Source organism: Sturnira hondurensis, unplaced genomic scaffold (assembly GCF_014824575.4).
Source record: "Sturnira hondurensis isolate 20B ecotype Veracruz unplaced genomic scaffold, ASM1482457v3 Scaffold0001221, whole genome shotgun sequence".
Lineage (NCBI taxonomy): Eukaryota > Metazoa > Chordata > Mammalia > Chiroptera > Phyllostomidae > Sturnira > Sturnira hondurensis.
Window position 1 is genome coordinate 1,683,242 of NW_028073852.1, and position 27,983 is coordinate 1,711,224.

The 27,983-nt window shown below is 62.3% G+C and overlaps 1 protein-coding gene across 2 annotated transcripts; it reads right to left on the reverse strand.

Annotated features, from left to right (window-relative positions):
- Window positions 1-692: 692 nt before the first annotated feature.
- Window positions 693-27,966, reverse strand: CCDC40 (coiled-coil domain 40 molecular ruler complex subunit). Of its 2 annotated transcripts, XM_037064017.1 has the most exons (19): window positions 27,443-27,966; window positions 26,088-26,148; window positions 25,277-25,759; window positions 22,926-23,070; window positions 22,468-22,637; window positions 21,805-21,888; window positions 21,511-21,730; window positions 19,590-19,747; window positions 19,312-19,434; window positions 17,350-17,471; window positions 14,835-15,261; window positions 10,959-11,204; window positions 10,062-10,275; window positions 9,207-9,376; window positions 9,023-9,114; window positions 7,530-7,650; window positions 3,176-3,364; window positions 2,750-2,908; window positions 693-1,736 (listed from the first exon to the last, which is right to left on the reverse strand). In XM_037064017.1, the coding sequence occupies exons 1-19, from the start codon at window positions 27,469-27,471 to the stop codon at window positions 1,485-1,487; spliced, it is 3,465 nt and encodes a 1,154-aa protein (XP_036919912.1). In that variant the 5' UTR covers window positions 27,472-27,966; the 3' UTR covers window positions 693-1,484. The 2 variants fall into 2 exon arrangements, with proteins under 2 accessions (XP_036919912.1, XP_036919920.1); XM_037064025.1 differs by lacking the exons at window positions 26,088-26,148; window positions 27,443-27,966 and having other exon boundaries at window positions 25,277-25,560; window positions 25,649-25,656.
- Between the last annotated feature and the right edge of the window lie 17 nt (window positions 27,967-27,983).

The following is a 27,983-nucleotide window of genomic DNA, read 5'->3' on the forward strand; positions in this document are numbered from 1 at the left end:
AGACTCTGCGCAGGCGCTCTGGATGTGGATGCGCTCCTTTGGCCGTGCGCCCCCTAGTGGAGGGGTGAGCCGGGCCGCCTGGGCTCTCCTCGCCCTCCTACTGTGCACCGGGAATGTGGGAGGGGTGAGCAGCGCGCCCCTGGCTCCGCATGGCAGCTCTTGACAGCAGCGCTCCGATGCATTTCGGGTCGGGGGAGGGGCGACACCCACCCGCGAGCACGCCCTCGCGGCTGTCAGGTTTCCTGGGAGCTGGTCAGGTGGCCCAGGGGCTCCCCTCCTGCCAGTCTGGCCTGAGAGGCGGGCACAGGTGCTGGGCACCGAAATGGCAGAGAGAGAACTGTTGGAAACAACTTTAATTACGCAACTTGAACTTAGTAACGTACTCAGCAAAGGAAAACGTTACTCATAAAGTCGACTATGGTGAAAACGTTAGATGACATTCACCAGGAGTTTTTCATACAGTGAGGAAATGCTTCTGTTTAGAGGAGCCAGCTTCTCAGAGGGAAACTCCAAGCTGAACCCAGTGTGACCTCATCCCGCGGAGCGGTCACCAGCAAGGCGCCGGCATGCACCTGGGGAGACTTACGGGGGACCCAGCTTCTTCATGGTTTTGTCTGTATTGTTTTAGAATAAACACATCCTCGTCCATATTCAAAAACTTTTTTATTTTCTTGGTGAAAGTTGAAAGTGAAATTATTTTGTAGAATGTGTTCACTTTACACAACAGAGAAGCCACAGGCACCAACAGTTAGCTGCTCAGGAACTGGGTGTGGGACAGGGACACTCGGGTGACGCTGAAGGCAGACCGGGCACGGGTCCCAGTGTGTACCCACTGTGCTCGGGCTCATTGCAGTCACCAGGTCTCCGTAAATAGCTTCGGGGCAGTCACTGCCCTTCAACTTTGTCCCCTGAGCTGAGAATGGGGATTTAACCCAGGCTGGGAGCGGGGGACAGGAGAAGGGACCCGAGTTCTCTGGGAGATGGGAGCGGGCAAGCTGCAGATGACAAGGTGGGTTTTGCGGTGCACCCTAGGGCCCGAGGGCCCCACACTCCAGCTTTCCGGGGGGGGGCCCTCTCTGCTCACCCACTGGACAGAGCAGGCGCCCGCCCAGGTGAAGAGGAAGCCCAGCGCCCTTGTGGGTGCCCCACATGCAGAGGCAGGAGCCCCCCAGACCCAGGGCCCACTCGGGGGAGCACGTGCAGCCTGGGGACAGGGTGTTCGCCCGCAAGCGCTGCCTTTGCGAAGAGAAGACTGGACTAGGTGCAGGTGCGACTGGGAACATTGGGATTGGACTTGGTTTAAACTGGTGGGTGTCTGGAAACAATTCCTGAAGTGCTGGCCTATGTGTTTCTTGTAGTTGGTGTCATTCTCTGAGGGCAGACACGGCTTTCATGACACAAACAGATCCTACACCCCTGGTGACACACGAAATCACTGCCTCTCCCCTGGGGGCCAGCCTGGGAGGCGCAGGCCAGGCTGCCTCCTAGAGGGAGGGCCTGGGGGCGTCCAGCTTGCTGGCCACCGCCTGTCTGAGCTGGAGCAGGGCCTTCCGGAACTGGGGGTGCTCCTCCTGCACCAGGTCGAGGACGGTGCCGATGGCGGCCAGCCGGTTGTCCAGGCGCCTGCGCTCCTCCAGCAGTGACTGCTTGGAGCGGAACAGAAACACATACCTGCCTTCCCTCACGGCCTGCAGGTGCTTGAGGCGTGTCTGCAGCGCCACGAGCTCGGAGAGTTTCTGGGATGGGACAAGAGACCCCGTGTCAGGCTGGGAAAGTTGAGAGAGGACACCCACCAGCCCCCCCCCCCAACAAACCCAGATTCGAAAAAGTGACACAGAGCAGAGCCACACAGGACAAGGCTGGGGTAGAGCCTTCCTCCATCGTCTGAGGGGCAGGTGACTGGCCATGTGGCAGGTCTGCGGCCGGACACTTCCCTCTGCCATCTCCCCGTCCCGGCTTACCGGCCCCAAAGTCCCCAGTCCTGCCTGGCCCTCTTCCGCCCACCCTGCCCAGTCTCACGGACAATCCCGCTGGGACGACTCTGAAATCTGTGTGCACTCAGAGTGCCGCCCACTGGCCCCACAGTGGGTGGTGGCCCTGTACTGCACCTGCCACCCTCCGTTCCTCCCTCAACCTTAGAGCCCATGGCCCTGCTGACTCGCCCCCCCCCCCCAAGCCTGGCACCCGCCCAGAGAGAAAATGCCAAAGTCACCATCGTGGTCCCCCGAAGGGGCCTCGCCTCCCTGCCGTCCAGCCTTCGGCCCCTGGTGGCTCGGGCAACCTCAGGCTCCAGCTTGGCCCACTGTTCCCTCTGCCTGGGGTGGCCGGCTCCCCACCTCCTTCGGCCTGACTCCAATGTCCTGTCCTCTGAGCCCCCTGCCAAAAAGTGCGATTCCACCCCACTCTGTTTCTGTTTATTTTTCTCCACTGCATTCGCCACCTCTGACACCTGATGGCTTTTCTCTGTTTACCGCCTGTCCTCCTGCCCGCAGAATGCGACCTTGGGGAGAACGGTTGCTGTCTGCTCTGTCCCGCTCGGCAGCCCTGGCTCCCAGGGCTGTGCCTGGACCATGGCCAGAGCCTGATGTGTGGGGGACAGATGGAGGGTCACCGAGCACTTGGCAGTGCCATCACCAGGCGGACTCAGCTGGTCAGCAGGAGGCCCGGCCTGCTGCTCTGCGGGGAGACCTCGCAGCCTGTGCTTTTGTGGCCCTGGGCGGGGGGGTGGGTGGGCCTGAGGCCTGTCTACCTGTCGCTTGAGGGTGGCTAGCTGCTCCAGGTTGGCTTCGAGCTCCTCGATCTGCGTCTGCATGGCAGACAGCTGTGTCTGCTTCTCCACCAGAGAGGCGCTCATGCGCTTTTGGGTTTCTTCCAGCTCCAGGACATTGTTGCTGCACACTTCAGTGGCCTAGGGGACAGATGGGGTCCTCCTGGGGCCCTGTGTCCTGGCTGGCCACCAGGCAGAGGGGAGCTGGGCCCTGGTGAGCCTTCCCTGCACCACGTGGGAAGACCCCATAGAGGGCAAAGACAGCCCGGCCCCTCGGGGTCTGAGACCCAGGCGGCATGGGGGGTGAGCTCCCGCTAAGCCCACACTGCAGACCACTCATGCCAACCGGAGGGAGGGGGACAGGTGGACGCCAGCCTGTGGACGGGCCGTCCTCGGCAGGCTCCCTACTTTGTGAAGGTCCCTGATCTTCCGCTGCAGCTCTGCCTGCTTGTGGTGGAAGTCTGTCCGGGTGAGCAGCTTCTTGTCCCTCTTGCTCTGCCCCTCGGCCTGGGTGGTGATGGTCTCCCGGCGGGTGACGGCCAGCTCCATGTCTCGGATCATCCTTTCCTGTCGCTTCAGCAGCTGCCCGTGCTTGACCTGCGCACACGAGGTTGAAGGGGGCAGGTGGGAGGCTGGCCGCCGCCCCACACCCGCCGGGACCAGCAAGGAGATGCCCCCAGAGGACAAGGGGTCTGGAGGCCCGGTCCGCTGGACAGCGTCATGCTACGGTCCGCGTGGAGAACGAAAGGGGGACAGGGCGACACCGAGAGCCGGTCGGAGCCCGGGGAGGTCAGGCCACACGAGGACCGCACGCAGCTCAGGGCTGGACCAGAAGGAGGACGTTAGCCCGACCCCAGCGGAGCCTGGTTGGTCTGTAGTTTGGGTCATCGGACCGTTCCAGGGAACCTTGTCCGTTGGGACAGACACCCCGTGGTTGGTGGGACCTGAGGCTGGGGACGGGCCAATGAAGGGTCCCGAGGGAGCTTCCCAGAGTGGCAGAAGGGTCTCGATCTCGGTGACGGTCACGCGCCCACACATGAGCATCAAGCCTTGTTGTGCATTTAAAACAAGCACATGTCCGTGTGTGTCCGTGTGTGTCCGTGTGTACGCCAGGCCTCGGCACAGTCGGCTTAGAACCAAAAACCGGCGAACAGGCGAGAGCTCCTGAGTTCAGAACGGTGGGGCAGCCCTGGCCCACCCCAGTGTGACGTGGACCACAGAGCAACGAGCCTCATGGTCATCCAAGGGAGCAGAGCGCGTGGGAGAGGTCAAGGCCCACGTGGGAGCTGCTGCGGTCACTGGGTCACTGTGGCGGGCGAATCAGTGGGAGAAGCCCCGGTTATTGACCCGTGCTGCTGGAAAGACCCCCACCCCCCACCCCACTGCTCGGAAAGGGGGATGGAGCTCGGCCAGAGCAAACTCCCAGTGGGCTTAGGGTCTGAGCCTGTGCCCGCAATGGAAACGAGCTTGCGACGAACTTGTGTAGCTTTGTCCGGCGGGAAACCCGCCGAGGGAGACCCATCTGTCCTCCGCCAGGAGTGCCCACCACTCGCTGACGGGAGGGGACCCCGCGCAAACGGCAAGGACCAACGTGGCAGACACACCCTGGAACAGGTACTGATGACGGGGTTTGTACCCAGAAGGAGTGCTGAGGAGACGCCGGAAACCGCTCAGAAATGAGAAACCAGCCCACTGGGAAAAACTGCCTGGGGAGCCAGCAACGCAAGTGCACGTGACCCTGAGAAACCTCTCTCCTCAAAGCGGACTGGCAAATGTTACAAAGGCCACTCTGTCCGGTGTGGCTCTGTGGGCTGGCGTTGTCCCGCAAACCGAAGGGTCTCCGGTTCGATTCCCGCTCAGGTCACGTGCCTGGGTTTCGGGCCAGGTTCCTGGGGGGGGATCACTCGAGAGGCAGCCCATCACTGAGGTTTCTCTCCCTCTCTCTCCCTCCCTTCTCCTCTCTCTAAAAACAAATAAACAAACCAAACCCCCCCCCAAAAAAAGGTAAGACCCATAAACCAATGAGCACGTTAGGTGGAGCTGCAGAAACCAGGTCAACACTCAGAAGCAGCTGTCTCTGCAAACGGACAACGAGCAACCAGAAGTCAGGAATTTGTTATATTTCATTTACAACAGCAGCAGAAAGCACGAAAAACTTAGGTATAAACCTAATAAAACATGGGTAGGACCCAGATGCCCAAAGTGAAAAGCGCCGGCAAGGGAGACCCTGGTTCTGAGGGAAGGAGCCAGGGACTCCGGGCGTCTCTGCAAGCCGCCCCATCGCACGCAGCGTGCACGCCAATCCACAGCCCGACCCCCAGACCCTCGTGGGAAGACTGCGGGGGGGGGGGACCCGAGGAGCGATCTGGACTAGGAGCAGCGACACTGGCGGAATGGCCTGAGGGCCGGGCTGCAGAAGTCCGTCCAGAGGGAGGCCTGGGCGTTTTGGGCGGGGGTGCGAGGGCGCGCCCTGCGGCAGGCTCAGAGGACCGTCTCTTTGGTGGGGACCGGAACAATGGGACATCCGGATGCAAAACGCCAGCCTCGGTCCCCAGCTCCCACCATGTATGAGAACCGTCCTAAAGGAGGTCGTGGACCTGCGTGGGGAACCTGAAAGTGGGAATCGTCTAGAAGGACACGCAAGAGGACGTTTCTGTGACCCTGGGCGGAGCGCACGACCGACCACCGCGGCTCAGGAACGGGCAGACCCCGGAAGTGGACTTGGGCAGCGCGCGGGGCCTCAGAACCAGATGGCGACGGAGAAAAGCCAGACGCAGGGGCTTCGCGCCGTGGGGGCCTTTTACGTGACATTCTGGAAAAGTCACAACCACAGGGACGGGGACACACGGACGGTTATCGGGGCCAGGGAGCAGGGCGAGCGGACTACAAGCGGCCTGAGGGAATCTGAGCAGGGGGGAAACAGCTGCGCATCTTCGTCAAATCTCACGGCACTGTAGCCGCAAAGGGTGGCCATTTGCTCAATTAAATACCCCAATTAAAGATATCAGTGGAGCCCTGGCCGGCGTGGCTCAGGGATTGCGTGCAGGCCTGACAGCCAAAGCGTCGCCAGTTCGAGTCCCAGTCAGGGCCCATGCCTGGGCTGGGGGCCAGGTGCCCAGTAGGAGGTATGTGAGAAGCAACTGCGCACTGATGTTTTTCTCCCTCTCTTTCTCCTTCCCTTCCCCTCTCTCTAAAAATAAATACATAAAATCTTTCAAAAAAATTAAAACGTTAGTCGACTGAAGACACCCTCGACTATGGAGGCTGAAGGGACACAGGGATTCTCAAGTACGTTTTGGGAAACATAATCTGTCAGACTAGTCAGTCAGAAAGTTACTCGTTCTTTGACCCCGGAACCCCACTTTCGGGGCGCTGGGCCCAGAAAGCGAACAAAGGAAAACCAGGCCCCTTGTCTGCAGTTTCAAGTCCTGAGGTTTCAGCTACTCGTGCTCAACTGGGCGCCGACACCGTTACACGGAAAATTCGTGAAAGAAACAGTTCATCGGCTTTAAACGGGCCTGTTCCGAACAGCCTGATGACATCTCCAGCCTGCCACTCCGTCCCGTCAGGTGGGGACGCCCCTTTATCCCGTGTCCACGCCGGGGACGCTCCCCACCCGCCCGCCCGCCTGGCAGTCACTTCAACAGCTGCCTGGGTCACCAGATCAACCGTGGAGTCCCAGTGCTGGTGCTCTAGCTGCCCCCGTGCCGCCTAATCCCCAGGGCCCCCACCTGCGACAGCAGTGACGCTGGCGATGGAGGTGCCTGGAGAAAAGCTGGAGGGTGCGTTCCCGGAGTGAAAGGCTCGGGCGTCTGGGGAAAGCACAGCACAGAGGCGGGTGGGTGCTGGGCCGGCATGGCCCGGACACAGGGGCGACTGGAAGGACATTGTCGTGACGTTGTTTGTAGTGACGGAGCAGCGAACTGGAACAATCCGGCCTTCCACCGGCCCGGGATTGTCGCAACAAGTTACGTGTGGGCAGTACATTCTGCACCGGTTAATGAGCGGGTGGTGCCCACACGGATCTTTAACAGGAGTTGTTGACGTTCAGGTACAGACACCCTTTTTGTTAAGGAGAAAGCAAACAGCAGTAGGAGGAGGGCGGCGGCAGCCCGTCTGTGCGTCCGTCCGAGCGTCCGTCCGAGCGTCCGTCCGAGCTGTGCTGGAGCGTCAGACCTGCTACGGCCACAGATGCGGCTTCTGCGGTTTGAGAAGCCAATTAAGTGGGGTGTTTTTGTTCTTTTTCTGAGGCATCCAGAGCATCTGGTCAGAGCCCCTCCGAGCTCCCCGGCCAGAGGGCTGATTATTCAAAACAGCTGGCGAGGCCGAGGCCCCATCTACCTCCCTGAGCTGCTCCTAGCTGTGTCCTTCAAGCCCCGGACCCTGGGCTCAGTGACAGCTTGTGACGTCATCGCTGGCATGACCTTAACGTCACGAAACCCAGCAAAAGGGGATTGGGTAGAGCGACCCTGTGGGCGTGCCCCCGGGGGCACGGAGGGCGTGCTCTTTGAACCCCTGTGTCAAGCGGGACTCTTTCTGGTCCAATGTGGGGTGCACCCCCTGGTGGGCTGTGAGGCCCGGGGCCACACCCGTGTTTCAGACACCCTAGCCCATGGCTGGCCCCCAGGAAGGACGAGACGGCGGCTCGCGACATGCGCGCGTTGGCTGTGTGAGTCCGTGTTGCTCTGTCATCAGTTGGGTGTGGGGAGGACAGACGCCGAGGTGAGGCGGCGCCCCCAGGCCCCCCCACCGCCCCACCCACCTGCATCCTGTGGATCTCGGCCTTCATGGCGCGGACCTCCGTCTGGCCCGTCTCCGAACTCACCGAGGCGCGCATCTCTTTGGCCAGCTGGATCTTCTTCTCCCAGACCATGATCTGGTGTCTTGGGAAGGAGACGAGGTCACGTGAGGGCCCGAGGGTCTCCGGAGCTTTCTTTCCTCCTGCAGCTGCCTGAGCTCCGGCTCTGAGGCCTCCCCCCGCCCCCCAGGAGCCCCGCTGCGGGGCTGGAGGTCAGGCCTGGGGGGAGGTGGGCGCAGCGCTGCGTCCCAGGGCCGGCTGGGCAGGAGGGCCCATGTCTGTGATTGCGTGCAGTCACTTTGGGAGACTCTCCCCTTAACCCTAACCCTAACCCTCGAGGGGCCGTTGGCACATTTCTCTACCCAGGCACAGCGAAGGGTGTGCCTGGTAAATAAGAACCAAGTTCCCCCTTTCTGGCCCCGATGTCCTCTCTCCAGTTCCTGCCGGCCCACCCAAGCCAGGCTGAGGGGCCGTGCCTCCCTGGGGACCAGAGAGGGGCCAGAGCTGTGGAGGCTTCCCTGCCTGAAGATGGGGGCCGCGTTTATCGCCCTGCTGCTCCCTGCCCTCCTCCTCCTCTCCTTTCCCTGCCCCTGGAGCCACTGTCCCAGGCATGGTGCTACCGGTGGCATCTCCAGTCTACACCACCCGAGGCGGGGTGGGGGGCAGGTGGGGCTCCCAGGCTGGCCTAGGCAGGGGCAGAGGACGGGGAGGGGGAGGGGGCCGAGGGGGCTGAGCCCGGCAAGAGGGGTCTGGGCCCAGATTAGCTGCCAGCTGGCCTCTCCGGCCTGAACGCGGCGGCCCAGCCGCCACAGCCGCGGTGCGCCTGACCGTGAGTGGTGCCGTGAGTGGAAAACACACAGCTGGCTTCCCAGGGTGGGCACAGGACAGAGTGTGAAATCCAAGCCCCAGTGGGCACACAGCCAGCCCCCTGCTCACGGGGCGTCCATGGCTGTGCGTGAGCCACGACCCGAGAGTCTGGGGCTTCCAGAGACCGTATGACTCCAAAAGCCGAGGGTAGGTGCTGCCCAACGCTTCCCACAAAAGCTTTGCCAGCCTGGAAATAGACAAACCTGTGGCCTACAGAGACAGAGAAACACAGAGAGACAGAGACAGAGAGACAGACAGACACAGAGACAGACACACAGAGAGACAGACAGAGAGAGTGGAACGGACAACTTCAGGAGGGGCCAAGGACAGCGAACCCAATGACAGAAGTTGACAGAAGAGGCAGCAGAAGCCCTGGGCAGGCTACTGAAATGTCAGCACGGGTTGCTTTATCTTCCGGCATCACAGAAACAATGTAATTTTTTAAAAAAACTTCATCTCCATGAAACCTGCTCTATTGTCAGCAATACCAGTCCTGGCCAGCTGTGTCTGGGGTCATCCGGCCCGGGGAGGGGGTTCTGTGGGCCCTGCAGGGGTGGGGCGGGCGGGCCGGGCACCGGCCTGGCACTCACTCAGCCTCCACCAGGCTGTTGAGGGTGGACGCCTTCTCCTCCGTCAGCTGGTCCAGCCGCTCCTGCATCTCGATGGTCTCCCGCTCCGAGGCCTGCGGGGGGCAGGGGGAACAGCTGTGCAGTGGACGCGGGGGCGCACACCTGGGTGCCCACAGCCGGGACCTTGGGGGCGGCGGGGACGGACCCTGAGCGCCTGCACGAACTCGCTCTCGGCCACCAGGTGGTCCTGCTGCAGGTCGGCCGCGCTGCTCCGGTTCTTGCTCAGCAGCACGTTGAGCTTCCGCAGGTCGTTGTCCAGGTCCTTCAGGTGCCGCTCGATGTCCTTCTGCTCCTTCTTCTCCTGGTCGATCTTGTCTGCGGCAAACAGCGGGGACCAGGGAGCAGCAGGCGGGGGGCAGGTCCCGAGGACTGGTGAGCAGGCCCGTGTCTCCCCACGGCTCGCCTCCCACCCCACTGTCCTCTGGGCACCCCCTCCCCAATCTCAGACACCAGAGGGGGCCAAAGGGACCAGGACGCCTCAGCAGGTGGGTCCTCAGGTGGATGGCACCCAGGAGGGACGCCTGCCCACCCGGACACCATGGCACGTGGCAGACCCCCAGGATTTAGACACAGCCTGGGGTGAGACAAGGACTGGGGGGCCAGTGGGACAGTTTTCTAAGCTCAGCCACAGAGGAGGAAAGATTTTCTTCCCGAAGCCCCAAGCTGGGGGCCTGAGGTCCCGCCGTCCCCCTGGGCAGGAGACCAGCCCGGGGACGGCACCCCTCCAGGGACTGTCTCTGGCAGCGCCCCGAAGGCCCGCACTCAACGAAGTCAGTGTGTTTCCCCAATCGCGCGCGCGCCACCACCCCTGCAAACCGCCTGCCACTTAGGGCGCCACGGGCTGGGCCACGGCCACGCTCTCAACCCAAGCCGTGAGCGCCACCGGTCTGCTTCCGAGGCTTTGTAGAAACCGGCGGTGCCCGCTGGGCGGTGCCCCCTGCCCCGGACAGGACCTTCTCCCGGCCGAGGAGACACCAGGCGCCGCGCGCAAGGCCCTCACTCTCAATGCGGAGCTTCTTCTGCTCCAGGATGTGGACCTCCTTCCGCAACAGGTGCAGGGAGTCCAGCTGCTGCTCGCGCTCCTGCGTGGCCTTGACCATGTCCTGCTGCAGCCGCAGCCAGCTGGCCTGGGCCTGCGTGACCTCTGTGCCCTGCTCGTCCAGCTGCCTGTGCAGCCGCTTCATCTCCAGCTCCAGGGGTCCCAGCTCTTCCCCCTGAGGGGAAATTCGCCGAAAGGCGAAGTGAGCCTCCGTGCTGGCCGAGGCCTGCTTTCTGGGTGGGCTGGACCCCAGGCACCCTGCGCCCCTACCAGGGCCCCGTCCACTGGCTCCTGACCCGCTGCGGGAGACACTGCTGGCGGGGTCCCACTGTGCCACAGCCTCGTGGGGCCAGGGGCAGTGTGGGCGGGGCCTTGCTCAGCCGAGGGGACTTGGCAAATTGCCTTTTCCCAGCAGACTGTCCCACTCAGGACTTCCTTCCCTGGGAACCCACTGGTTCCAAGGGAACCAGTGGAGAGAGCGCTTGGGGGCTCGGGGCCGACCTGAGAGCTCACCCCTCGCCCTTCGCTGGGGCTCGAGGCCCAAGTTGGGGTCCTCGGGTCAGAGCACCTGGGAAACCTACGGGACTTCCCGCCTCAAGCCTAGACGGGACAGAGCCACACCTGTCCACTCAGGGGCAAGCGGCCTGGACCCCCGACACCTGAAAGAGTCACTCTCTGGCCCCGGACAGGGAAGGCCGCCGACTCTGACTTAGAGCCGGCCACACCGGGGCTGTCCCCCCACGGGAAGGGTGGAGAAGGAGGGGCGTATTCCCCACGGGTTCCTTTCTAACCGTGAGATGTTCCTGAAACGGCTAGGTGCGCCCAGCAGCCCCCCGGGGCGCCGGCCCCCAGCCCTACCCCCAGCTCGGAGACCATCTGCTCCAGCTCCTTGCTGAGAGTGTTGATCAGGCCTTGCTTCCGCTCGATCAGGATCGTGCGCCGGCCGATCTCGCTCTGGCTGTTGCTGATGAGGTCGTTCACTCTCTTCACCTCCCCGTCCAGCTCAGCCAGCGCCGCCCGGTGCGCCTGCAGCCTGCAGGCGGTGTTCGTGCTGTCCAGCGTGGCCTGGGCGATGTCGCCATCGATTTTGGAAAGATGTGTCACCTGCATGAGCAGGAAACACGTCTGAGCGCGGGGTCTCCCCGGAGGCTCCTCACGCCGTCGCCATTGTCATCGTTGTTCTTCACTAGGACGGCAGGAATCGCTGATCTCCTGGCCCCTGACGTCCACTCACAGCAAAGAAAGTAACGTTATTGCTTCTTCTTAAAGGGACAGTAACACTCATGGCACGGAAGGGTGCAAACGCAGGTGAGGAAATTGCCTCTGGCCCTGCCGAGGGGTGGACCACGCCACCGCCTGGAACCTGTCCGTCCTTCCCGTCCTTCTGCATACAGCAGGGTCATGCTCTGCACAGAGGTTTCTAAGCCCCTTTTTTCTGACCTCACAGATTAAAAAAATGTATTGGTTTTAGAGAGAGTGAGGCCAAGAGAGAGACACACTGGTGTGTGAGAGAAACATCTGTCGGTTACCTCCTGTCTGCGCCCCTACCAAGGACTGAACCTGCAATGTGCGCATCGGCCCTGACGGGGAATCGAACCCACAGCCCCTGGTGTGCAGGATGACGCTCCAACCAACGGAGCCGCCTGACCAGGGCATGAGCCACTCTCTGATTCGATAAGTCTCGCCTTGGATTCTCGCCCCATCATTTTGGACGGCCGTGCCAGGCCCTGGCTGTGGTGTTCGTTAACGGAGTCTGGGGTGGGAGTCACGGCCGGGGCGGGCACGCCTCCATCCCCTCGCCAGTGTTGGGGAGGGCCCCGCTCCCACTGTCGGTGGTCAGCCTGCTTGGATGGAGGAAACCAAGGGGCCTGGCCTCTGGGGACCAGCAGGCCGTCACCCATGTGCCCTCTCTAAATAACGCCGTGGCAGACACTCGGCTTCTCATTTGTGGTCATGGGGCAAATGTCCCTTCCTTTTACCAAAGAGCTGGACACAGTCCTGCAACACAGGGCCCTACGGTGGGGTCCTGTCCAGCACCCAGCTGACCCGGGGATGCTCGTTGCCTCGGGTTAAAGGGCGGGGCTGCGGCCAAGGAAGAGGGGCCCGAGGGCATCACAGGCCCAGCCCACCTGCCTCCTCCGTGGGCTCTCAGAAGACAGGTGCACTTGGGTCCCCACCTGTGACACGGGGTTTATCACAAAGGCGTTTGTGCGAGTCAGGCACGGAGGCTGCTCACGTGGGAATGGGTCCTTTTCCATAGCAGTGGCTCGGCCCTGACCCTGCCAGGCAGCCTCTTGGCCTTTGCTGCCCACACGGGGTCTCAGCTCCCTTCCAGTCCCCCCCAGGATCTCCTCAACTCCCAGCCCCTCCCCTCCTGGCCACCTGGGCTCCTCCCCCAAGCCCTGAAGAGTTCTGTCCACAGGCACTGTCTGACCGGCCACCATGGGTGACTGTCCAAGACACTCAACATTTCTTGGGTTCAGAGCCAGGCCCTGCCTGCCTGGAGCAGAAGCTGCTAGCATCTGCAGTCACCAGCGCCCTGCAGGGCCACCCCTGGGCCCTCCTGTCCTCTGAGCTTGGCCTACGCCACCCGTCCCTTCCTTTGCCAAGCTCATCTGAGATCACCAGGCCACCCTGGGGTCTTCACAGGGCCTACCTCCCCGCCCTGCCCTGGCACTTAGCACTCAGCCACCAGCCAGAACTCCCCGGGCACGCTTCTCCACTCCCAGGCCATTCTCCCTGCTGAGTCACCCCAGCCTCCGGGACATCAGTACAGCTCTTGAATGCACTGCCCAGACCCCACCACTGACCCGTGCCCACGTTCCCTCCGGACCCCCAGCCCCAGGTAATTCAGTCCACCCACAGCCTCGGCCCCAGACTCGCTCCACCAGGCCCGCCACCAGCCCCCAGGGGTTTCTGAGCAGGCTCTTTACCGCCCTCTTCTGGACATTGATGGTAGTACATGTATGAGCTTCGTGGGCAGCTGGAGGACAGGGTAAGGCTGGGGGGTCTGGGGACTGGCTTCAGAGGTGCCGCAGCCAGGCCAGACAGGCGGCTTCACATCCACCACACTCTTCAGCCCCTGCAGTGCACCCCAGGGCCCCCACATTTGCTCCCAGCTGCTGGTCTGGCCCCAATTCCCAGAGAATGGCCTGGCAGGACTCCCACCAGGACGTCCCAAGGAGATCCAGCTTTTCACAGGCTTGGTTCCAGTCCCATGTCCCCCGTCCTTGGCACAGCCAGAACAGCTGCCCCCCTCCCAGGTGTCTGGGGGTGGTGAAGAGGCTACAGGCAGCCACCAGGTAGCCAGGGGCCCAGCCCCTTCGCCACAGGACAGGCAAGCCCCACCAGCTGGGCTGCGGGCTGCCACAACAGTGACCTCCAGGGGGCGCTGCCTCAGGCCTCCCCAGACATCGTGCTCCAATTCTGTGAATGGTTAGAGCGGACCCTCTGACACCTGTGGGGGTCTCCTGCCCAGGAGGAGAGTGCCAATGAGGCCCAGGGTCCCGCAAGGGCCGAGTGCCGAATGCCTGGGGCCTCCACCTAGGCTCTGCTACCTGCCACCCCGCGAAAGGCCGGGGCTGGAGGCACATGGGCGGAACCTTCCGGAGGGGCCAAAAAGCACAGGTGTGTGCTCCTGGTTCACACTATGGCCGCTCTGCAGACCCATGGAGGGGACCCGCCTGTCCCCCTGAGACCCAGCTGGGTTGCCCTGCCGCGCCCCCACCAGGACCCTGTCTGTGGGGGGATGAGGTCCGCAGAGGCGGGGCCTCGGACAGGGTCACAGCACGGGAACAGGTGAAGGAGAAACAATTCGCTCAAAGAACTGCTTTTCCAAGAACACGGGGACCTGGGACCACAGTGCAGAGTGAGGCAAGGCCCCGCGGGATGGAGAGAGAGACAGCCCACGGCAGGGGTGGGGGGTCCCCCAGGCCAGCAAGGCCGCACCCCTGTCAGGAACCCCAGGTCGACCTCGAGGAGGCAGAGGCTCGGAGGTTCTGAGGTCCATTTAACACGCTCCTGTCCTCGGACCGGGGTGCAGGCCACAGAGCTGCCTCCTCGGATGGTGGACAAGGGCTCGGAGGGAGCCGGCCCCTGCCCAGTGTCTCAGTGTCCGGCGCCTAGCGACAGCCCGCCGCGTCTCCCAGGGCGCCGTGCTGAGACGCAGCGGTGTGGACGCGAAAGCGTGGTTTTCAAAGGACAGGTATGGAGAATGCCACGAGAAAGACGGCCGATGACGTGAAATAAAAGAGCACAGACGGAGAGAAAAGTTCGAGCCTGCACTTTCTCTGCGTTTCTGTGCGCGTTTCAGGAGCACGAGTGAAAGTGGATTGGAGTGGACGTGACGGGCGCACGCGGGAGCCCTGCGTGCGCGTCCGTGTTCACGAATGGCCACAAGTGTGTGCGTGTGCGGGTGTGTGCACGCGCGTGTCCGTGTGTCTTTGCATGCGCGTATCTGGTTGCAGGTGGACGAGCGTGTGTATTTAGAGACACCCCAGAGGGAAACCTGCTGACATTCTAGAAGGACGCTCCTGGGAGAGCTGTCTCCTTTTCCTCCTGCTGCCTTACTGCCTTTCCAGGTTTGCTCCAATAAAAACGCTCTTCGCGGCGACAGAAAGTGGAACGCGAGGCGACACGCCGAGGCCCCGCCCCCCACGCAGTCTGCGCCGCGTGCGCCCCTTGGGTTGCCGGGGGGGTCGCCATCCGTCAGGGCGGCAGGGGCGGGACACCTACCAGGTTGGTCTTCTCCTTCTGCAGCTTCAGGATGAGCTGGTGGAAGTACTTGGTCATCTTGTTGGAGGTCACCTGCTCCTGCAGCTTCTCCAGGATGCAGGTGTCCAGCTTCCTGCGTAGGTCCAGCTCCTGCCGGATGGCCTGGCGGGCCGCCTGCAGCTCGCCCATGGCCGCCGCGTGCTCCGCCTGGGCCCGGCCCAACGCGTCCTCCGTGTCCTGCAGCACCAGCCGGTAGGTGTTGACCTGGCCCTGCAGCGCCTCCTGCCTGGTCAGGCACTGCGCGGTCAGCTTCTGCGTCAGGGCCGCCCCCGTCTGCGCCCGGTACAGGAGGCCCGCCAGCCGCTCGTTCTTCTCCTCTTCCCGCACGATGGACTTCTTGTAGGCTTCCACCTCGCTGTCCAGGGACTTCAGCTGGTGCCCGCACTCGCTGCCCAAACGAGAGCAAAGCCAGAGTGTAGGTCAGGCCAGGACCTGGGGCTCGTGGCCGTCCCCACCCAGGGGGGGGCGGGGGAGGGTTTGCCTGGCAGCTGGGCCTCGACTGCTGCTTGCCCACACCGCGGTAGAACTGCGACCCACTTCGAACCCGCACCTAAAATGAGTTTAGGATTGCGTAGCGGGGGAGGGAGGGGAGGAAGCTGGCACGCAGAGGCCCGTCTCCTGTCGTCATGTCACACCTGCCATCCTGCCAGGCAAGTGCTGCGGCAGTTTGCTTTCCAAGGTTTTATTTCTTTATTTATTTCTAGAGAGAGGGGGAGGGAGGGAGAAAGAGAGGGAGAGAAACATCAATGAGTGGTTGCCTCTCCAGCGCCCCCTACTGGGGACCTGGCCCGCAACCCAGGCCTGTGCCCTCACTGGGAATGGAACTTGGGGACCCTTTGCTCTGTCAGCCAGCGCTCAGTCCACTCAGCCACACCAGCCAGGGCTGTCCCAGTTTTAAAGATGTGAACACTGAAGGGACAGCGGCTCACCCCACCCCTCGGTGGCCGTCACCTCAAATTCTACAGCTCCCCCCTCAGCAGCTGGCCGTGGAAATATCTGGGACTAATGTCGAGTTAAGGAGGACAGGTCCCACGTGGCAGAATTTGGCTCTTGGCCGGGGAGGCTTTTTCCCTTCCCACCTGCCTCGCTCCACGGCCCTTGAGGGTCCAACACCAACAGTGTCACTGTCACAAAAGGGGAGAGACAGCAGCATTTTAAAATCCTGCACCTGGTTTTTCAAATGTCCTGTGATGTGATCACTTATCCTTGATAAAAATAATTTTTTAAAAACACACTTTAAAAACATTTCCTTGAGCCCTGGCTGGTGTGGCTCAGTGGACCAGGCACTGGCCTGGGAACCGGAAGGTGGCAGGTTCGATTCCCGGTCAGGGTACAGGCCTGGGTTGCAGGTCAGGTCCCCAGTAGGGGACACATGAGAGGCCACCACACACTGATGTTTCTCCCCGACTCTTTCTCCTTCCCTTCTCCTCTCTCTAAAAATAAATAAATAAAATATTTTAAAAAAGAAAAGAAAAACTTCCTTGATTGTTAGCTACCGACAGAAAACCGTTGAAACAAGAACTGGTGGGTGCAGGACCGTGTCCCGCGCACCAGGCCATCTGAGGATGAAGAGGAGACCTGACTCTGAGCCCAGGTGGGACTCGGCACACCACTGGAGCAGTCCCAGTCCCGTCGCTGTGGCCCTGTGTCGGGGGACACGTTTCCAGTGGGTGCTCTCTCCAGGAACAGCCGGGAGACAAGGCTGGGCGGGGCGTGGGTGGGAGTGGGGGACACTTCAGGGTGGGTCCTGGAGCCACCAAGGATTGGACAACAGGTGGGGGGCACAGAGGAGCCACCTGCAGGCTGTAGTCTGTTCCCTGGTTGGTGACTCTTTCTCGGGTCTCCGTCTTCTGGCAGGCTCTGGGCCGGCGCCAGCAGTGGGGACCAAGTGGGAGCCACCCAGGTGAGTGGCCCACTGCCAGGGTGTCACGTCTGGGTCCCCATCGCCTGGCTGGCTTGGGGAATTAAGGCAGCACTGTGCCCAGAGCCCCCTGTCTCCAACACCTGGCCCCAAAACAGGCCCATCCTGGCTAGAAGTAACAGAGCAGGGGCCTCTTCCTCCCCCAGGGCGGGGAGATTAAACAGGATTCTGGCTGGAACGCAGCCCCGCACTGAACAATCGGGCGGGATGGGGTTTCCGCACACAGGTGGCTAGGCCTCGAATCAAAGGGACACCTTATCTCCTGCAGATAAACACCTCTTTCTCTTCCTCCTCCTGTCTCCTTAATCCTCCAGGAAATCTGAGCAGGAAAGCCCGCTGCTCAGGGGCCAGGGGAAGTTGAAAGGACTCAAGAAATGCTGAAATCTTGGTGACAATGACAGAGCTTTCAGGGCGGAAGTGGGGCTGCAGGTGTCTCCTTTGTCCCGGGGGGCCTGCTCACCTGGGAGCAGGTGGGCCCAGCACGGCTCGATGACAGCTGGGCCCCTCGCCGTGGGCCCCCAGGGGGTGCCTCCAGAGGCCCCGTGCGCGCCGTACCTGAGCGCCTCCCGAGCAGTCTGGTACGCGTCTTCCCGACACTTCATGCCCAGCAGGCAGGCGCTCCACTGCTGCAGGATCCGCCTCTTCTCCACGCCGATGGCGGCGATCTCCGCGCAGGCCTGCGGCCGGGAGGGGACGCTGTGCCCACGCGCCAGGCTCGAAGCCCGGAGCCGCCAGCACCCTCTGCCTTCCTGTCACCCGGCCCCCTTTTCTTTCAGTCCAGCAAGAGGACAAACACGAAATGAGATTTGGCCACCCCGGCTCCTTGGACCCCTGCCCGAGCCATTCCTCGGGGCCAGGCCCGTGGGCTCAACGCCGGGGAAAGAGGAGGGGCCAAGCTGGGTGGACAGCCGCTGCCGGCCAGACCCCAGACTGGGGGTGGGCCTCGGAGCCCAGGCCCAGGCTGGGCTGGGAAGACCTTGGCTGAAGCCGTTCTTCAGGTCGTTTCAACACCCACCTCAGTTTCTCAAAAATTTGTGGCCCTGGCTGGGTAGCTCAGTGGGTCGGAGCATCGTCCCGATGCACCAGGGTTGTGGGTTCAATCCCCGGCCAGGGCACACACAAGAACCAACCAATGAACGCACCGAGAAATAGAACAACCAAAATCGAAGTTTGTCTCTCTCTCTCTCTTCCCCCCACCCTCCGGCTCTCTCTCTCTAAAATGGAGAAATAAAAAAGTTTTTAAAAAGTGTGTTGATTCTACACAGTAAGCAAAATGACACCGCCTATGAGCCCCCGTGGAGTTTACCACCTCGGATGCCCAGCGCTGTCTCCCCCGTGTGCGTCCTTGTGTGTGACCATGTTCTCTGTGTTGGCTCGTGATTCCGTGTTAGCCACCAGCATATGGTGAGTGGGTTTCCACGCCAGCCAATGTTTGCTGTCGACCTAGAACGACCTGGGGGCTGGGGGAGCTGACCCCTGGCACAGGTGACGTCTGTCACCCTGCCTTGTTGGTGACACCCCAGCCCACCGACCCCGAGGCTGCGTTCTCGTGGGACAGCTGTTCCCTCCCAGCGTCTGCTTCCCGGGTCACGCTGAGGAAGCCCTCTCCGGCACAGGAGTTTAGAAACAGTTTTCTTTTCTTTTCCCTGCTACATTTTCCCCCATTTAAATTCTTGATCCCATCTGGAATTTATTTTAGTGTCTGGTATGAGGAAAAAGTCTAATTCCCCCCCCCCCCAAATGATTAACCACATGGCCTGACACCGGGGGTGTGTAACCCGCTCCTTCTCCATAATTTCCGACCCACGGCATTTTCAGAGACCCGGGATGCTGGCCCCAGGGCGATGCTGGGGTCCTGGTGTGCCCAGCACTGTCCAGCTGTGGCAAGTCCCAGGTCTCAAGAAGCCCCACCACGGGGCTGACACTGGGCCAGTTGGTCACCCTTTGCGAACCTTCCCTTCCAAAGCAAGTCTTGGCTGGTCTTCTGAAGTTATTTTCCAGATAAACTACAGAATTGCTTTGTTAGACAAAAGCCGTGTTTTCTGGGATTCTGACAGGAACACATCTGGACTAAGTTTATCTCCAGGCTGGGAGGGAGGCAGCGGTCTGCCCCCCCCAGGCCTTTCCCTGCCTCAGTGACAGTGGCCTGTCCCTCCCTGTGTCCCTGCAGCTTCAGTCTCTAGTGTGGGCCCCGGAATTGGGTCTGCTCCCCCTCCAAGCGGAGCAGAGATGGGGGCTCTGCCCAGGCCTGAGCTTGTTGGGCAGGCTCCCGCCCACCCCGAGGAGCGGCACCGTGGCCCGGGCGCCGGTGGAGGGGCCACCCGGCGGGCACAGCATAAAGCGCCAGTTCCCGGGAGGAACAGCTGCACAGCCTCGTTCAGCCGGTACCTGCGCTGTCCCCGCAGGGCCAGCCTGATGCTCTGAGATGCTGATGAGGACTCAGAGCTCGGTCGCTCGTTCAACAGGCGCCTGGGCCGCGGGTGCTTCTGCGGCGGGGCGTGCAGGGGTCGCTCTCACCTCGCTCACGGCCTTCCGGAGCAGCTGGGTGTCCTCGGCCTGGGTGATGTGCTGCGCCTCGAACAGGGCCACTTGCTCTTCCAGCTGGTGGGCCCGGGCAGTGAGCCGGTCCACATGCAGGTCCTGGGGAACGAGACCACGCGCAGGCCTTTCAGGGCCCGACCCGGACCCGAGGGGCTGACCCCAAGACTAGGCCCGGCCTCGCCGGGTGGCGTGGTTCCCGAGAGGGGCACCGCGGGGTGCCCCCTGAGGAGCTGGAGGGCCGGGGCCTGCAGTACCTGCTGCTTCTTTTCCAGCTCGGCCCGCGCCCGCTCCACTTGCGACTTCTTCACCACTTGCCTCATCACGAGGATGTCGCCCTGCACGTCCCGGTCCACGTTCTGCATGTAGAAGACGTTCAGAGCCAGCTGCTCCATCTCGGCGTGCAGGGCCGCCACTGCGGAGACAGCGGCGTTAGGGCCCCTGCCCTGCTCCTCCCCCACCGCCGGTGCCTCTGCCGGGACGTCCCACGGCTCTGCGGAGAGTGCGCAGGGCAGGCAGATATTTCAGTGGCTCCCGCCACTTCAACCCCAGTGTCACTCCTGTGAATGAATCGATTCAGGCGTGACCCTCGTGTGGCAGAAAGGAAACCTTCAGGCGGGCCTGGCCAAAGCAGGCGAGCCTTTTTAAAGCGAGTCTTTGCCCCTGAACACTCGTGTCTCTTGAATTCCTGGGAATGTTTTTCTGAGGTCCTTGGCCAATGCCCCAAATCTTCTGGGATTCTTCTCTTAGGAATACTACGTTCCCAGATCTGCCAACCTTCTGTCTTTCTCAAAACAACCATCGCTTGGGGTGTTTGCCCTGAACTTTGGGGGGAATTCCCCTCGAACCAGCTTTTCTGTTTCTGTGTTCAGTTTTCACAGCACTGATCTGAATACTTAACGCCTTCTCTTGGCTGACGATCATTTTTAAATTCCAAGCATCCTTTTCTCAGGCACTTCGGTCTCATTTGACAGATGAGGTGCCCAGAGCACCGGCCAGGGCCCTGCTCCGTTTCGGGGGCCGGGTCTGCCCGGGCGGTGGCTGCTGTCTGACAAGCCGGCCTCCCCTCCGGTGTGCTGGCCGCCCCAATGACTCACACTCTGACAGGAAGGTTTCGGTGACTGCTGGGCTCCACCTCCCTCCCAGGTGAGGCCAGCAGCCATGGACCTTGTTCAGTGGCAAAGCTCCCTGTTGACCAAAGGGATGCAGTGGTCACGCTGGTGGGCAGGGCCGGGGAGGGAGGACCGATGCGGTTAGCCGGGACCGGTGCTGGGTTGGCACAGCCTCTGCTTCTGCTGCCTGGCCGCCTCCGGAAAGGGCACAAAGTCGGCGGAGATGCTTAGATCTTTCCAGAAGCCCACCCACACTTGGAGCCCCCGCGGAGGGGCACTGGGGAGCCCTCCGGGAGGTGTGCATCCTGGAGGGCCGACACAGCTGGTTCCTGCTTTAGCGCAAAAGTCGTGTTCTTCCCTTCCGGGCATTTTCGGCCACGGCGGGGGCGAGCGGTGCTGGATGAGTGAGCCCCGCCGGCCGCGCTCGGGCCCCCGGGGCTTCCTTCCGGCCACCGCTGGGACCGATGCGCCATTCATTCCTCTTCCCAGTTCTTTTAGGTCCTTTCCTCCGTTACGATAGAAACACTGTTGCTAAAGCTGGAATGTTTAAATGTAGAAAGGCACCAAGACTAACACTGTGCAGCGGGTGGAAGAAGTCGCTGTTCCCAGTGACCCTGCACGGCCCCTGCGCCGAGCAGGGGGCCGTCACTGCAGCAGTGACCGGGCGTGCGAGGGGCCCTAGGCCTGCTGTCTCATCCACTCTGAAGCTGCCCGGCTTCCCTACCTCAGTGGCTGCCTCTGCGCCCACGGGCCAGCGGCCGGTTCAGTCCCTTGCGCCCCATGGGCTCCACCTACCCACCGGCACCTGCCCACGCCGTGGCCCCACGCTTCCCGGCCTTCTGCGCACGCCCACCTTGGAGCTCAGCGGCCCAACCGCCTCTCCGGCTTTTCACTGTGCGCGCCCGGATGTGCAGGCTCCCCAGGGGGCAGCTTCCTGAGTGGGTGCCGATTCAGACATTCACGCAACCCCTTTCCAAAACGCTGGGCGCTCTCAGGGGCGCGACGGCACCTGGGGTCACACCGGGAGGGGGGCAACCCTCAGGGACGTGATAGGCTCGGCGCTTACACTTCCTGTGCTCCTCGTTGGTGGCCTCGCAGGCCCTGGCGTAGCGCGCACGCGCCTGCTTCAGCTCCTCCTCCTGCTGCTGGCGGGCGCAGGCCAGGATGGAGTGGCGGTCGTGGCTCTTTTCCAGCTGCATCTGCAGGCGAGCCAGGTGCTGCTGGACCCCGTAGAGGTCCACTCCCAGCTCCTGCCGCTGGGCTCGGCTCCGCTTGGTGGCCATGCCCTGCGGTGGAGAGAGGGACGGGGTCAGGGGCACGTGGGCGCTGGGCGGCGGCAGGCGGGGTGGCGTGCACGCACCAGATCTCGAACCTCCAGCGTCAGCTTCTCTATCTGGCGGTGGAGGTGACTCTTCAGGGCGGCCTGGAACCTCAGCATCAGGGGCTGGAACACGACCAGAGCAGCTGGGTCAGTCTCCCAGCCCCTCCCCGCCGCGGCCTCTGGTGTCCACCCTGGGGTGCGGGGGTGGGGCAGGAGGGACCTCAGCACGAGGTGCTTGCTACGCCTGGCCCGGATTCTTCCTCCGGACGCCAGAGGTCCCCTCACAGGCACTACAGACCTGAGTGTGTGTTTTGGCAAAAGGATAGGGCAGACTGGGCCGGGGTCCTGGGGTGGCGCAGGGTCGGAGGGGGTGCTGGTACCTATGAACTCTCCGCTCCTTTCAGGGGGCAGCCCCTCCCTCCTGCAGATGGGTTCTTCCACTCAGGCTTGGTCTTCCCTGCCTGCCCAGGATGCCCCCGCTGCGGGGAATGACAGTCCCTGAGTGCCAGCGGTGCGGCGGCTGAGAAAGGCCACTTTGGGGTGTATGGGCCTGAGAGGGGGATGTGCTCTCCAAAGCAGCAGGCCAGGACCCCGCGGGATAACTGTTCCGTGACGCGGGGGCCCAGCGTTGGGGTGATGGGGGAGGCCCGAGCATCTCTAAGTCGCTCCTCACCGACGCCAAACTTGGCAAGGTCTCCTTACGTGGTTGGGGTCCAAGACCACCAGCGGGGACGTGTCTTCTTCCCCAGCGGCCTCTTCACTCCCCTCGGACTCCATCCGCTGCACACGCCCTTCCCCGGAGGAGCTGAGCTGCTGGGTCCTGTCCAGGAAGGAGGTCGGGGACCCTTCCCCGGGGCGGGCATCGGGCTCCTCTGGAGGGGACAGCAAGCGACATGGAGGAGGTGACAGAGTCAGCTGTAAGACAGAGCTGATTCCCGTCCTCGGGTGTGTGAGGGGACTTCGCCAAAAGGGGCCCAGTGGCCGGGATTGAGAGTTCTGTTTGCAGTGTCTTCCTCTCCTGAAGCTGTTCACCGCAGTGTGACGTGCTCCGTAGAGAGGGTCACATAAATAGGGGACAGGAAGCTGGCTTCTCACCGATGGGGCCCCGGGCCCCGAAGGGGCTGGGAGGTGGCTGCTGCTGAGGGCAGGGGCCATGGTACCTGGCTCGAGTCCGAGGGTCCCCTCCGGGGGCAGGGGCAGAGACGGCTCGTCCAGGGATGAGGCGCTGCTCCACTGGCTCAGCCTCAGGGGGTGCCGGGCCCTCGGCACGGGGCCCTCCCGCCGGAGCTCCTCACCGGATGTTCTCTAGAACGAGAACAGGCAGTCCTGCGTCTGGGCGTGCTCAGTCGGACCGGGGACGGACCGGGGTCAACTCGCCACGGCGCCCACAGTTTGACAGGACTGTTAAAGGAAGGGGAAACCGTGTGGAGACAAAGGTTGCTGGGCTTGCCCTGACCGGTGTGGCTCAGTTGGTTGGAGCACCATCCTGCAAAACGAAAGGCTGCTGGTTCGATTCCCCATCACGGTACATGCCCGTGTTGCGGGTTGTTTCTGGTTGGGGTGCATAGGAGAGGCAACTGATGGGTGTTTTCATCCCTTCCCTTCTCTCTAAAAATAAATAAATAGAATCTTTTTTAAAAAGAGTATTTGGCTTTTGCAAATGGTCAGAATGGCCCTTATCTACCCAGCCCCGGCAGCCCCAACCTGGGATCCAGGCATGCTCTCTCTGGCTGCCTCCATCTGTGAGCTCGGAGGGACAGGGTGCTGGGCGAGGCTCCTTCCCAGCAGAGCCCCGGGCACGGCGGCGGCTCTGAGCATCAGGAAGCCTCGGCCCCGCCCTGCTCTCCCAAAAGGGCTCTTTCTCTTCTCTCAAACCATTCACATCGGGAACACTTTGATGACAAAATGTTTTCCCTCGATAAAACCTCCTGGCTCCATTCCAGCTTTACAAGGGACTCGCGATCCTATCGTTGGCAATAAGCCTTGCTGATGATCACCTGGTGAATGCAGCACCGACCAGGACTCTGCACAGCCACCCTGGGGAGCAGACACCTGTCGCCGAAGTGGCCCCACGGGAGCGAAAGACCTCGCCTGTGTTCACACCGCCAGCCCAGGGCACGCTCCAGAGCGGCTGTTCAAGCCCCAGCACCTGCACTTTGTAGCTGTACTTCCTCAGATGACGCTGGAAAGGACGCCTGAGGCACCCAGAGGCTCAGTGACATCCGTGGGGACCCAGAGTGAAATGTCCACCTCTGGGGTGTCCAGAAAGGGTCCCTGTCCCCAAACGAGGCATCTCTGCACACCGCTGGACACAGTGGCTTATACTTCTGCAACTTTTTTTTTTTTAGAGAGAGGAAGGGAGGGAGAAAGAGAGAAACATCCGTGTATGGGTGCCTCTCCAGCGCCCCCTACTGGGAACCTGGCCTACAACCCAGGCATGTGCCCTGACTGGGAATCGAACCCTTTGGTTCCTAGGCTGGTGCTCAATCCACTGAGCCACACCAGCCAGGGCCACAATTCCTCCCTCCTCTAGGGAACTGGGACCAGCAGGGAGAGAAGACATAGGGCTCCCTCTTAGGGGCTGTTTCTGCTTTTCTGGTTGGTCACATTTGAAAACCGTTTCCCAGTGAATTTTCGAGAAACTAGCACCAAGGATGGACACTGGGTTTACGGCTCCACAGGCCACCCTACACTTCAAATCTCCTGGCTGTCTTAGAAGTGAAGACGCTTTGCTTTGCAGTCCAATTCTTAGAAGTGGTCTCCATCGTGTATGTGCTGTTTATAATAACAAAGCTTAATGAGGGCCCACCAAATATCCAGTCACGACTTTCTTCAAAGGTGTGAACTCGGGTTTCACGGGGCAGGGAGCTGCCACTGCTTCGTGGTTCCGGAGGGCAGCCGGGGAGCAGGGTGCCCGTCGGCCATCGCAGCTGCGCGGCACAGGGCAGGGCGGGCCCTGCGCTCCCCCCTCTCCACCTGTGCATGAGGATGGTACCGTGCCCACTCCACGGGGCTGCTGTCAGCCTCACCGAGACAGCACACGCCAAGGACACAGCAGTGTCCGCCGAGGTCGGTGTCAGAGGTGGGGTGCACCTCTCCCCACCCCTCCCCGCCCCTTGCTCCCCTCTCAGGGCTCACCCCACAGGGGATCCCGCCTGAAGCGGGTAAGGATGAGGGGTGCAGAGGTTATCCTTTGGGGTGCGGGCACCACCGGGACCCCTCTGCCTCTCAGACACGACTGCAGCGCTCCTTGGCCACACCTGACAGGTGGTCCCCACACTGGAGGGCACCGGTGAAGGGCACCCGCCCCCGGGTCACGGAGCATCTCGCTGGACTGGTGGCTCGGAGAGCACAAACTCGGACACCTCCCCATGGGGGGCGCCCACCCCTGGTGTCTAGACGCCTGCCAGGCCATTTCTAACAGGGGTCCCAATGGGGATCTGAAGTGCACCCCGAGTTCCCCACACGGGGTAACAAACCGCACGGGCAGCAACGGGCGGCAGCTACTCACTGGAGTGCTGGGAGCACCCCCGCCTTCTCTGGGCTGTGATGGCCGGAGGGGCTCCTGGTCCTCAAGACTGGCTACCCCCTGCGCCCTTTCAGGCGGGGACATGTAATCGTATTCCTCTGTGGCCACGTCCCCGGGACTGCTGTCTGAAGAGCTGACTCTGCCCTCAGGGGACACGGCCTCCCCTTCAGTCTCCATCTCCTCTTCCATCTCCACTTCCTCCGCGGTTTCCACTTCCTCAGCGGTTGCCACTTCCTCTTCGGGTGTGACTTCCCCTTCGGGTGTGCCTTCTCCACCAGGCGTGACTTCCCCTTTGGGTGTGACTTCACCAGGTGTGACTCCTCCACCAGGCGTGACTTCCCCATCGCGTTCGACTTCCCCTTCGGGTGCAACCTCGCCGATGGCTGTGACCTCCCTCTCTGGGGGTTCTATAGCGTCAACAGCATCTTCCTTTTCCCGGTCACCGTCCTTCTCTGCCATGGGCGCCTACAGCCGCGTGACAGGGAAAAAATCAGGAAACAAAGTTACATGGGGTCTGGTGAGGTTTGGTTCTTTCTTTGTTTTTATTTCATTATATCTTACTGATTATGCTGTTCTATTTGTCGTCCCCCCCCCCAGGTTTTACAGCAGAGTAATCACACTTGGAAGAAGCCCCGCCCACACACTCTGCCTGTGCTCCCAGGCAATTTCTCCCTCATCTTTGCTGCTCTCTTGTCCCTGCCGCTCTCTTCTGTTGGTAACCAGTCTGCACCTAAACGCCTCCAGTTCCCGGTAAACACTCGCCCAGAACAACTCGCCCCGCGGGGAACTTTACCCTGTCGCCTCCAGTGTCCTGGTCCTCTGCTCCGGGAGTCGGGTCTCCCTCCAGGTGGGACCTGGTGGCAGAAAGACCGTGGAATCGCTTCACGCACTAGTGGACTCTTTGCCCTGGCCTTCCTCACCTCCCGGACGTCTGCATGTCCAGGGGGTGACTTGGGGGTGACCCTGTTTGTCACCAGCCCCACGACACTGGACGGTGCCAGGCAGGTGGTGGGAGGGCAACCCAAGGCGGCTCCGTGTGGTGAAAGCAAGCCAAACGCAACTATTGAAACATTACGCGCGAGGAGGTCGCGCCAGGAAAGCCACCTGGAATGCACGTGTGTCCGCGAGGAAACAGGCGGAAGACAACGGAGGGGGCGCGGCGGCGAAAGGGCAACTGCTCGGAACTCTGGGTTGGGTGGGTCCAGAATATCCTGACTTACAGGCTTAAAACTATTTTTCCTAATTCACGAGCTCATTATCTTTTTAAAGTCAAACTAAAGCAGAAATGGGTGGCAGGGTGATAAAAGTCCCCCGAGACTTGTCCTCTCCTTCTCAGGTACCGGGCGGCCCCAGTGAGGGACGTGAGCGCACGCCCTCCGCTAGGTCCTCCCGGGAGATCACACACTCCCCGGCCGAGGCCCCACCCCCGCCCCCGCGCGGGCCGTCCGGACTCTTCATTTACTCGGACTCGGACAGCCTTCGCGGCGGTGCTCCTGCACCAGGCCCACTTTCTTTCTTTGACTTTTTTTTTAACGGAACGATGCAGCCACGTCTCAGGTTAAGGGCCAATTCTTTGAAGGAGCGTCTATGCTTCCAAACGAAGCCTAAGAGACCCGCCTGGTGGCAGGACCTTCCCGGACGCCCTGCGCTCCGGTCGCTCGCCCCCCCACCCGGGGACCCCCCCTAACCTGGGAGCCCAGGGAGGGGACGGGGTGGCCCTTCCAAGGGGGAAGGGAGGCTGGGCTGGGCTCCCGCTCCCGGCGGCCCCCGGAGGGCCGCCCACCCCGAAGAGCCGCCTGCGCGCGGCTCCGGCTCAGTAGCAGAGGCTGCCCCTCAACTCCGTAGCGTGGGGTTGCTATGGTTACTGCTCGGCGTCCGGGTTTTCGCGAGTGGAGCCTCTGCGGCCAGGGGAGAAAGAGCGGGTGCGGGAGAGGACAAAGGGCGGTGAGGAGGGAGAAGGGCGCGCAGGGGGCGAGAGGGGCGGGATGGCCGGGCGGGGTGGCGGGCCCGGCGCAGCGAGCGGAGATGGACGGGACAACGGGGGGAAGAGAGGGGCCAGAGGGAAGGGCCGCGCCGGGGGCTGCGGGGCGCTATGGAAAGGGGGGGCCGTGGACTGCTCCGAGAACCCAGACTCTGGGCCCCGCTTACCCGCCGGCCCCGGCGCCCGGCTCCGCCATCTCCCGTTACCAGGCGACGCAGTCAACATCCGGCCCGCGGAGACCCCGCGCGCGCCGCAGGCGGCCGGGGCGCGCGGCCCCGGGGCGGTTTCCGCGCGCTGGAGACACCGGCTCCCTGATGAGTGGACGTGTCCAAGCGTCAGCGTGGGCCCTGCTTCGCTGCTCGCAGTCCGAGAGCTACCCCCGGGGCTGGGATTCCGTCAAGCGATAACCGCGTCAACGTGCGTCCAGCCCCGAAACCCCGATGCCCAGGGCACCGCGCGGGGGAGCTCAGCGCCCCAGGGTGGCAGGTGGAGGTGGAGACGCCCCGGAGCCGGCTGCACCTTCGGTGGGCCGGGGACCGCAGCCTGGTGCCTGCCCACCCTTCTCCAGACCTGGGCGTCTCAGCGCCCTCTCCGAAGTGCTCCTGCGAGGGGTCCTCGGAGAACAGGGGGTACCCAGAGGCCTGCTGCCGGGTGTCGCCCTCTCCCTTACCCCCCCCCCCCATAGAAAACAAATAAAAACACTCAGAC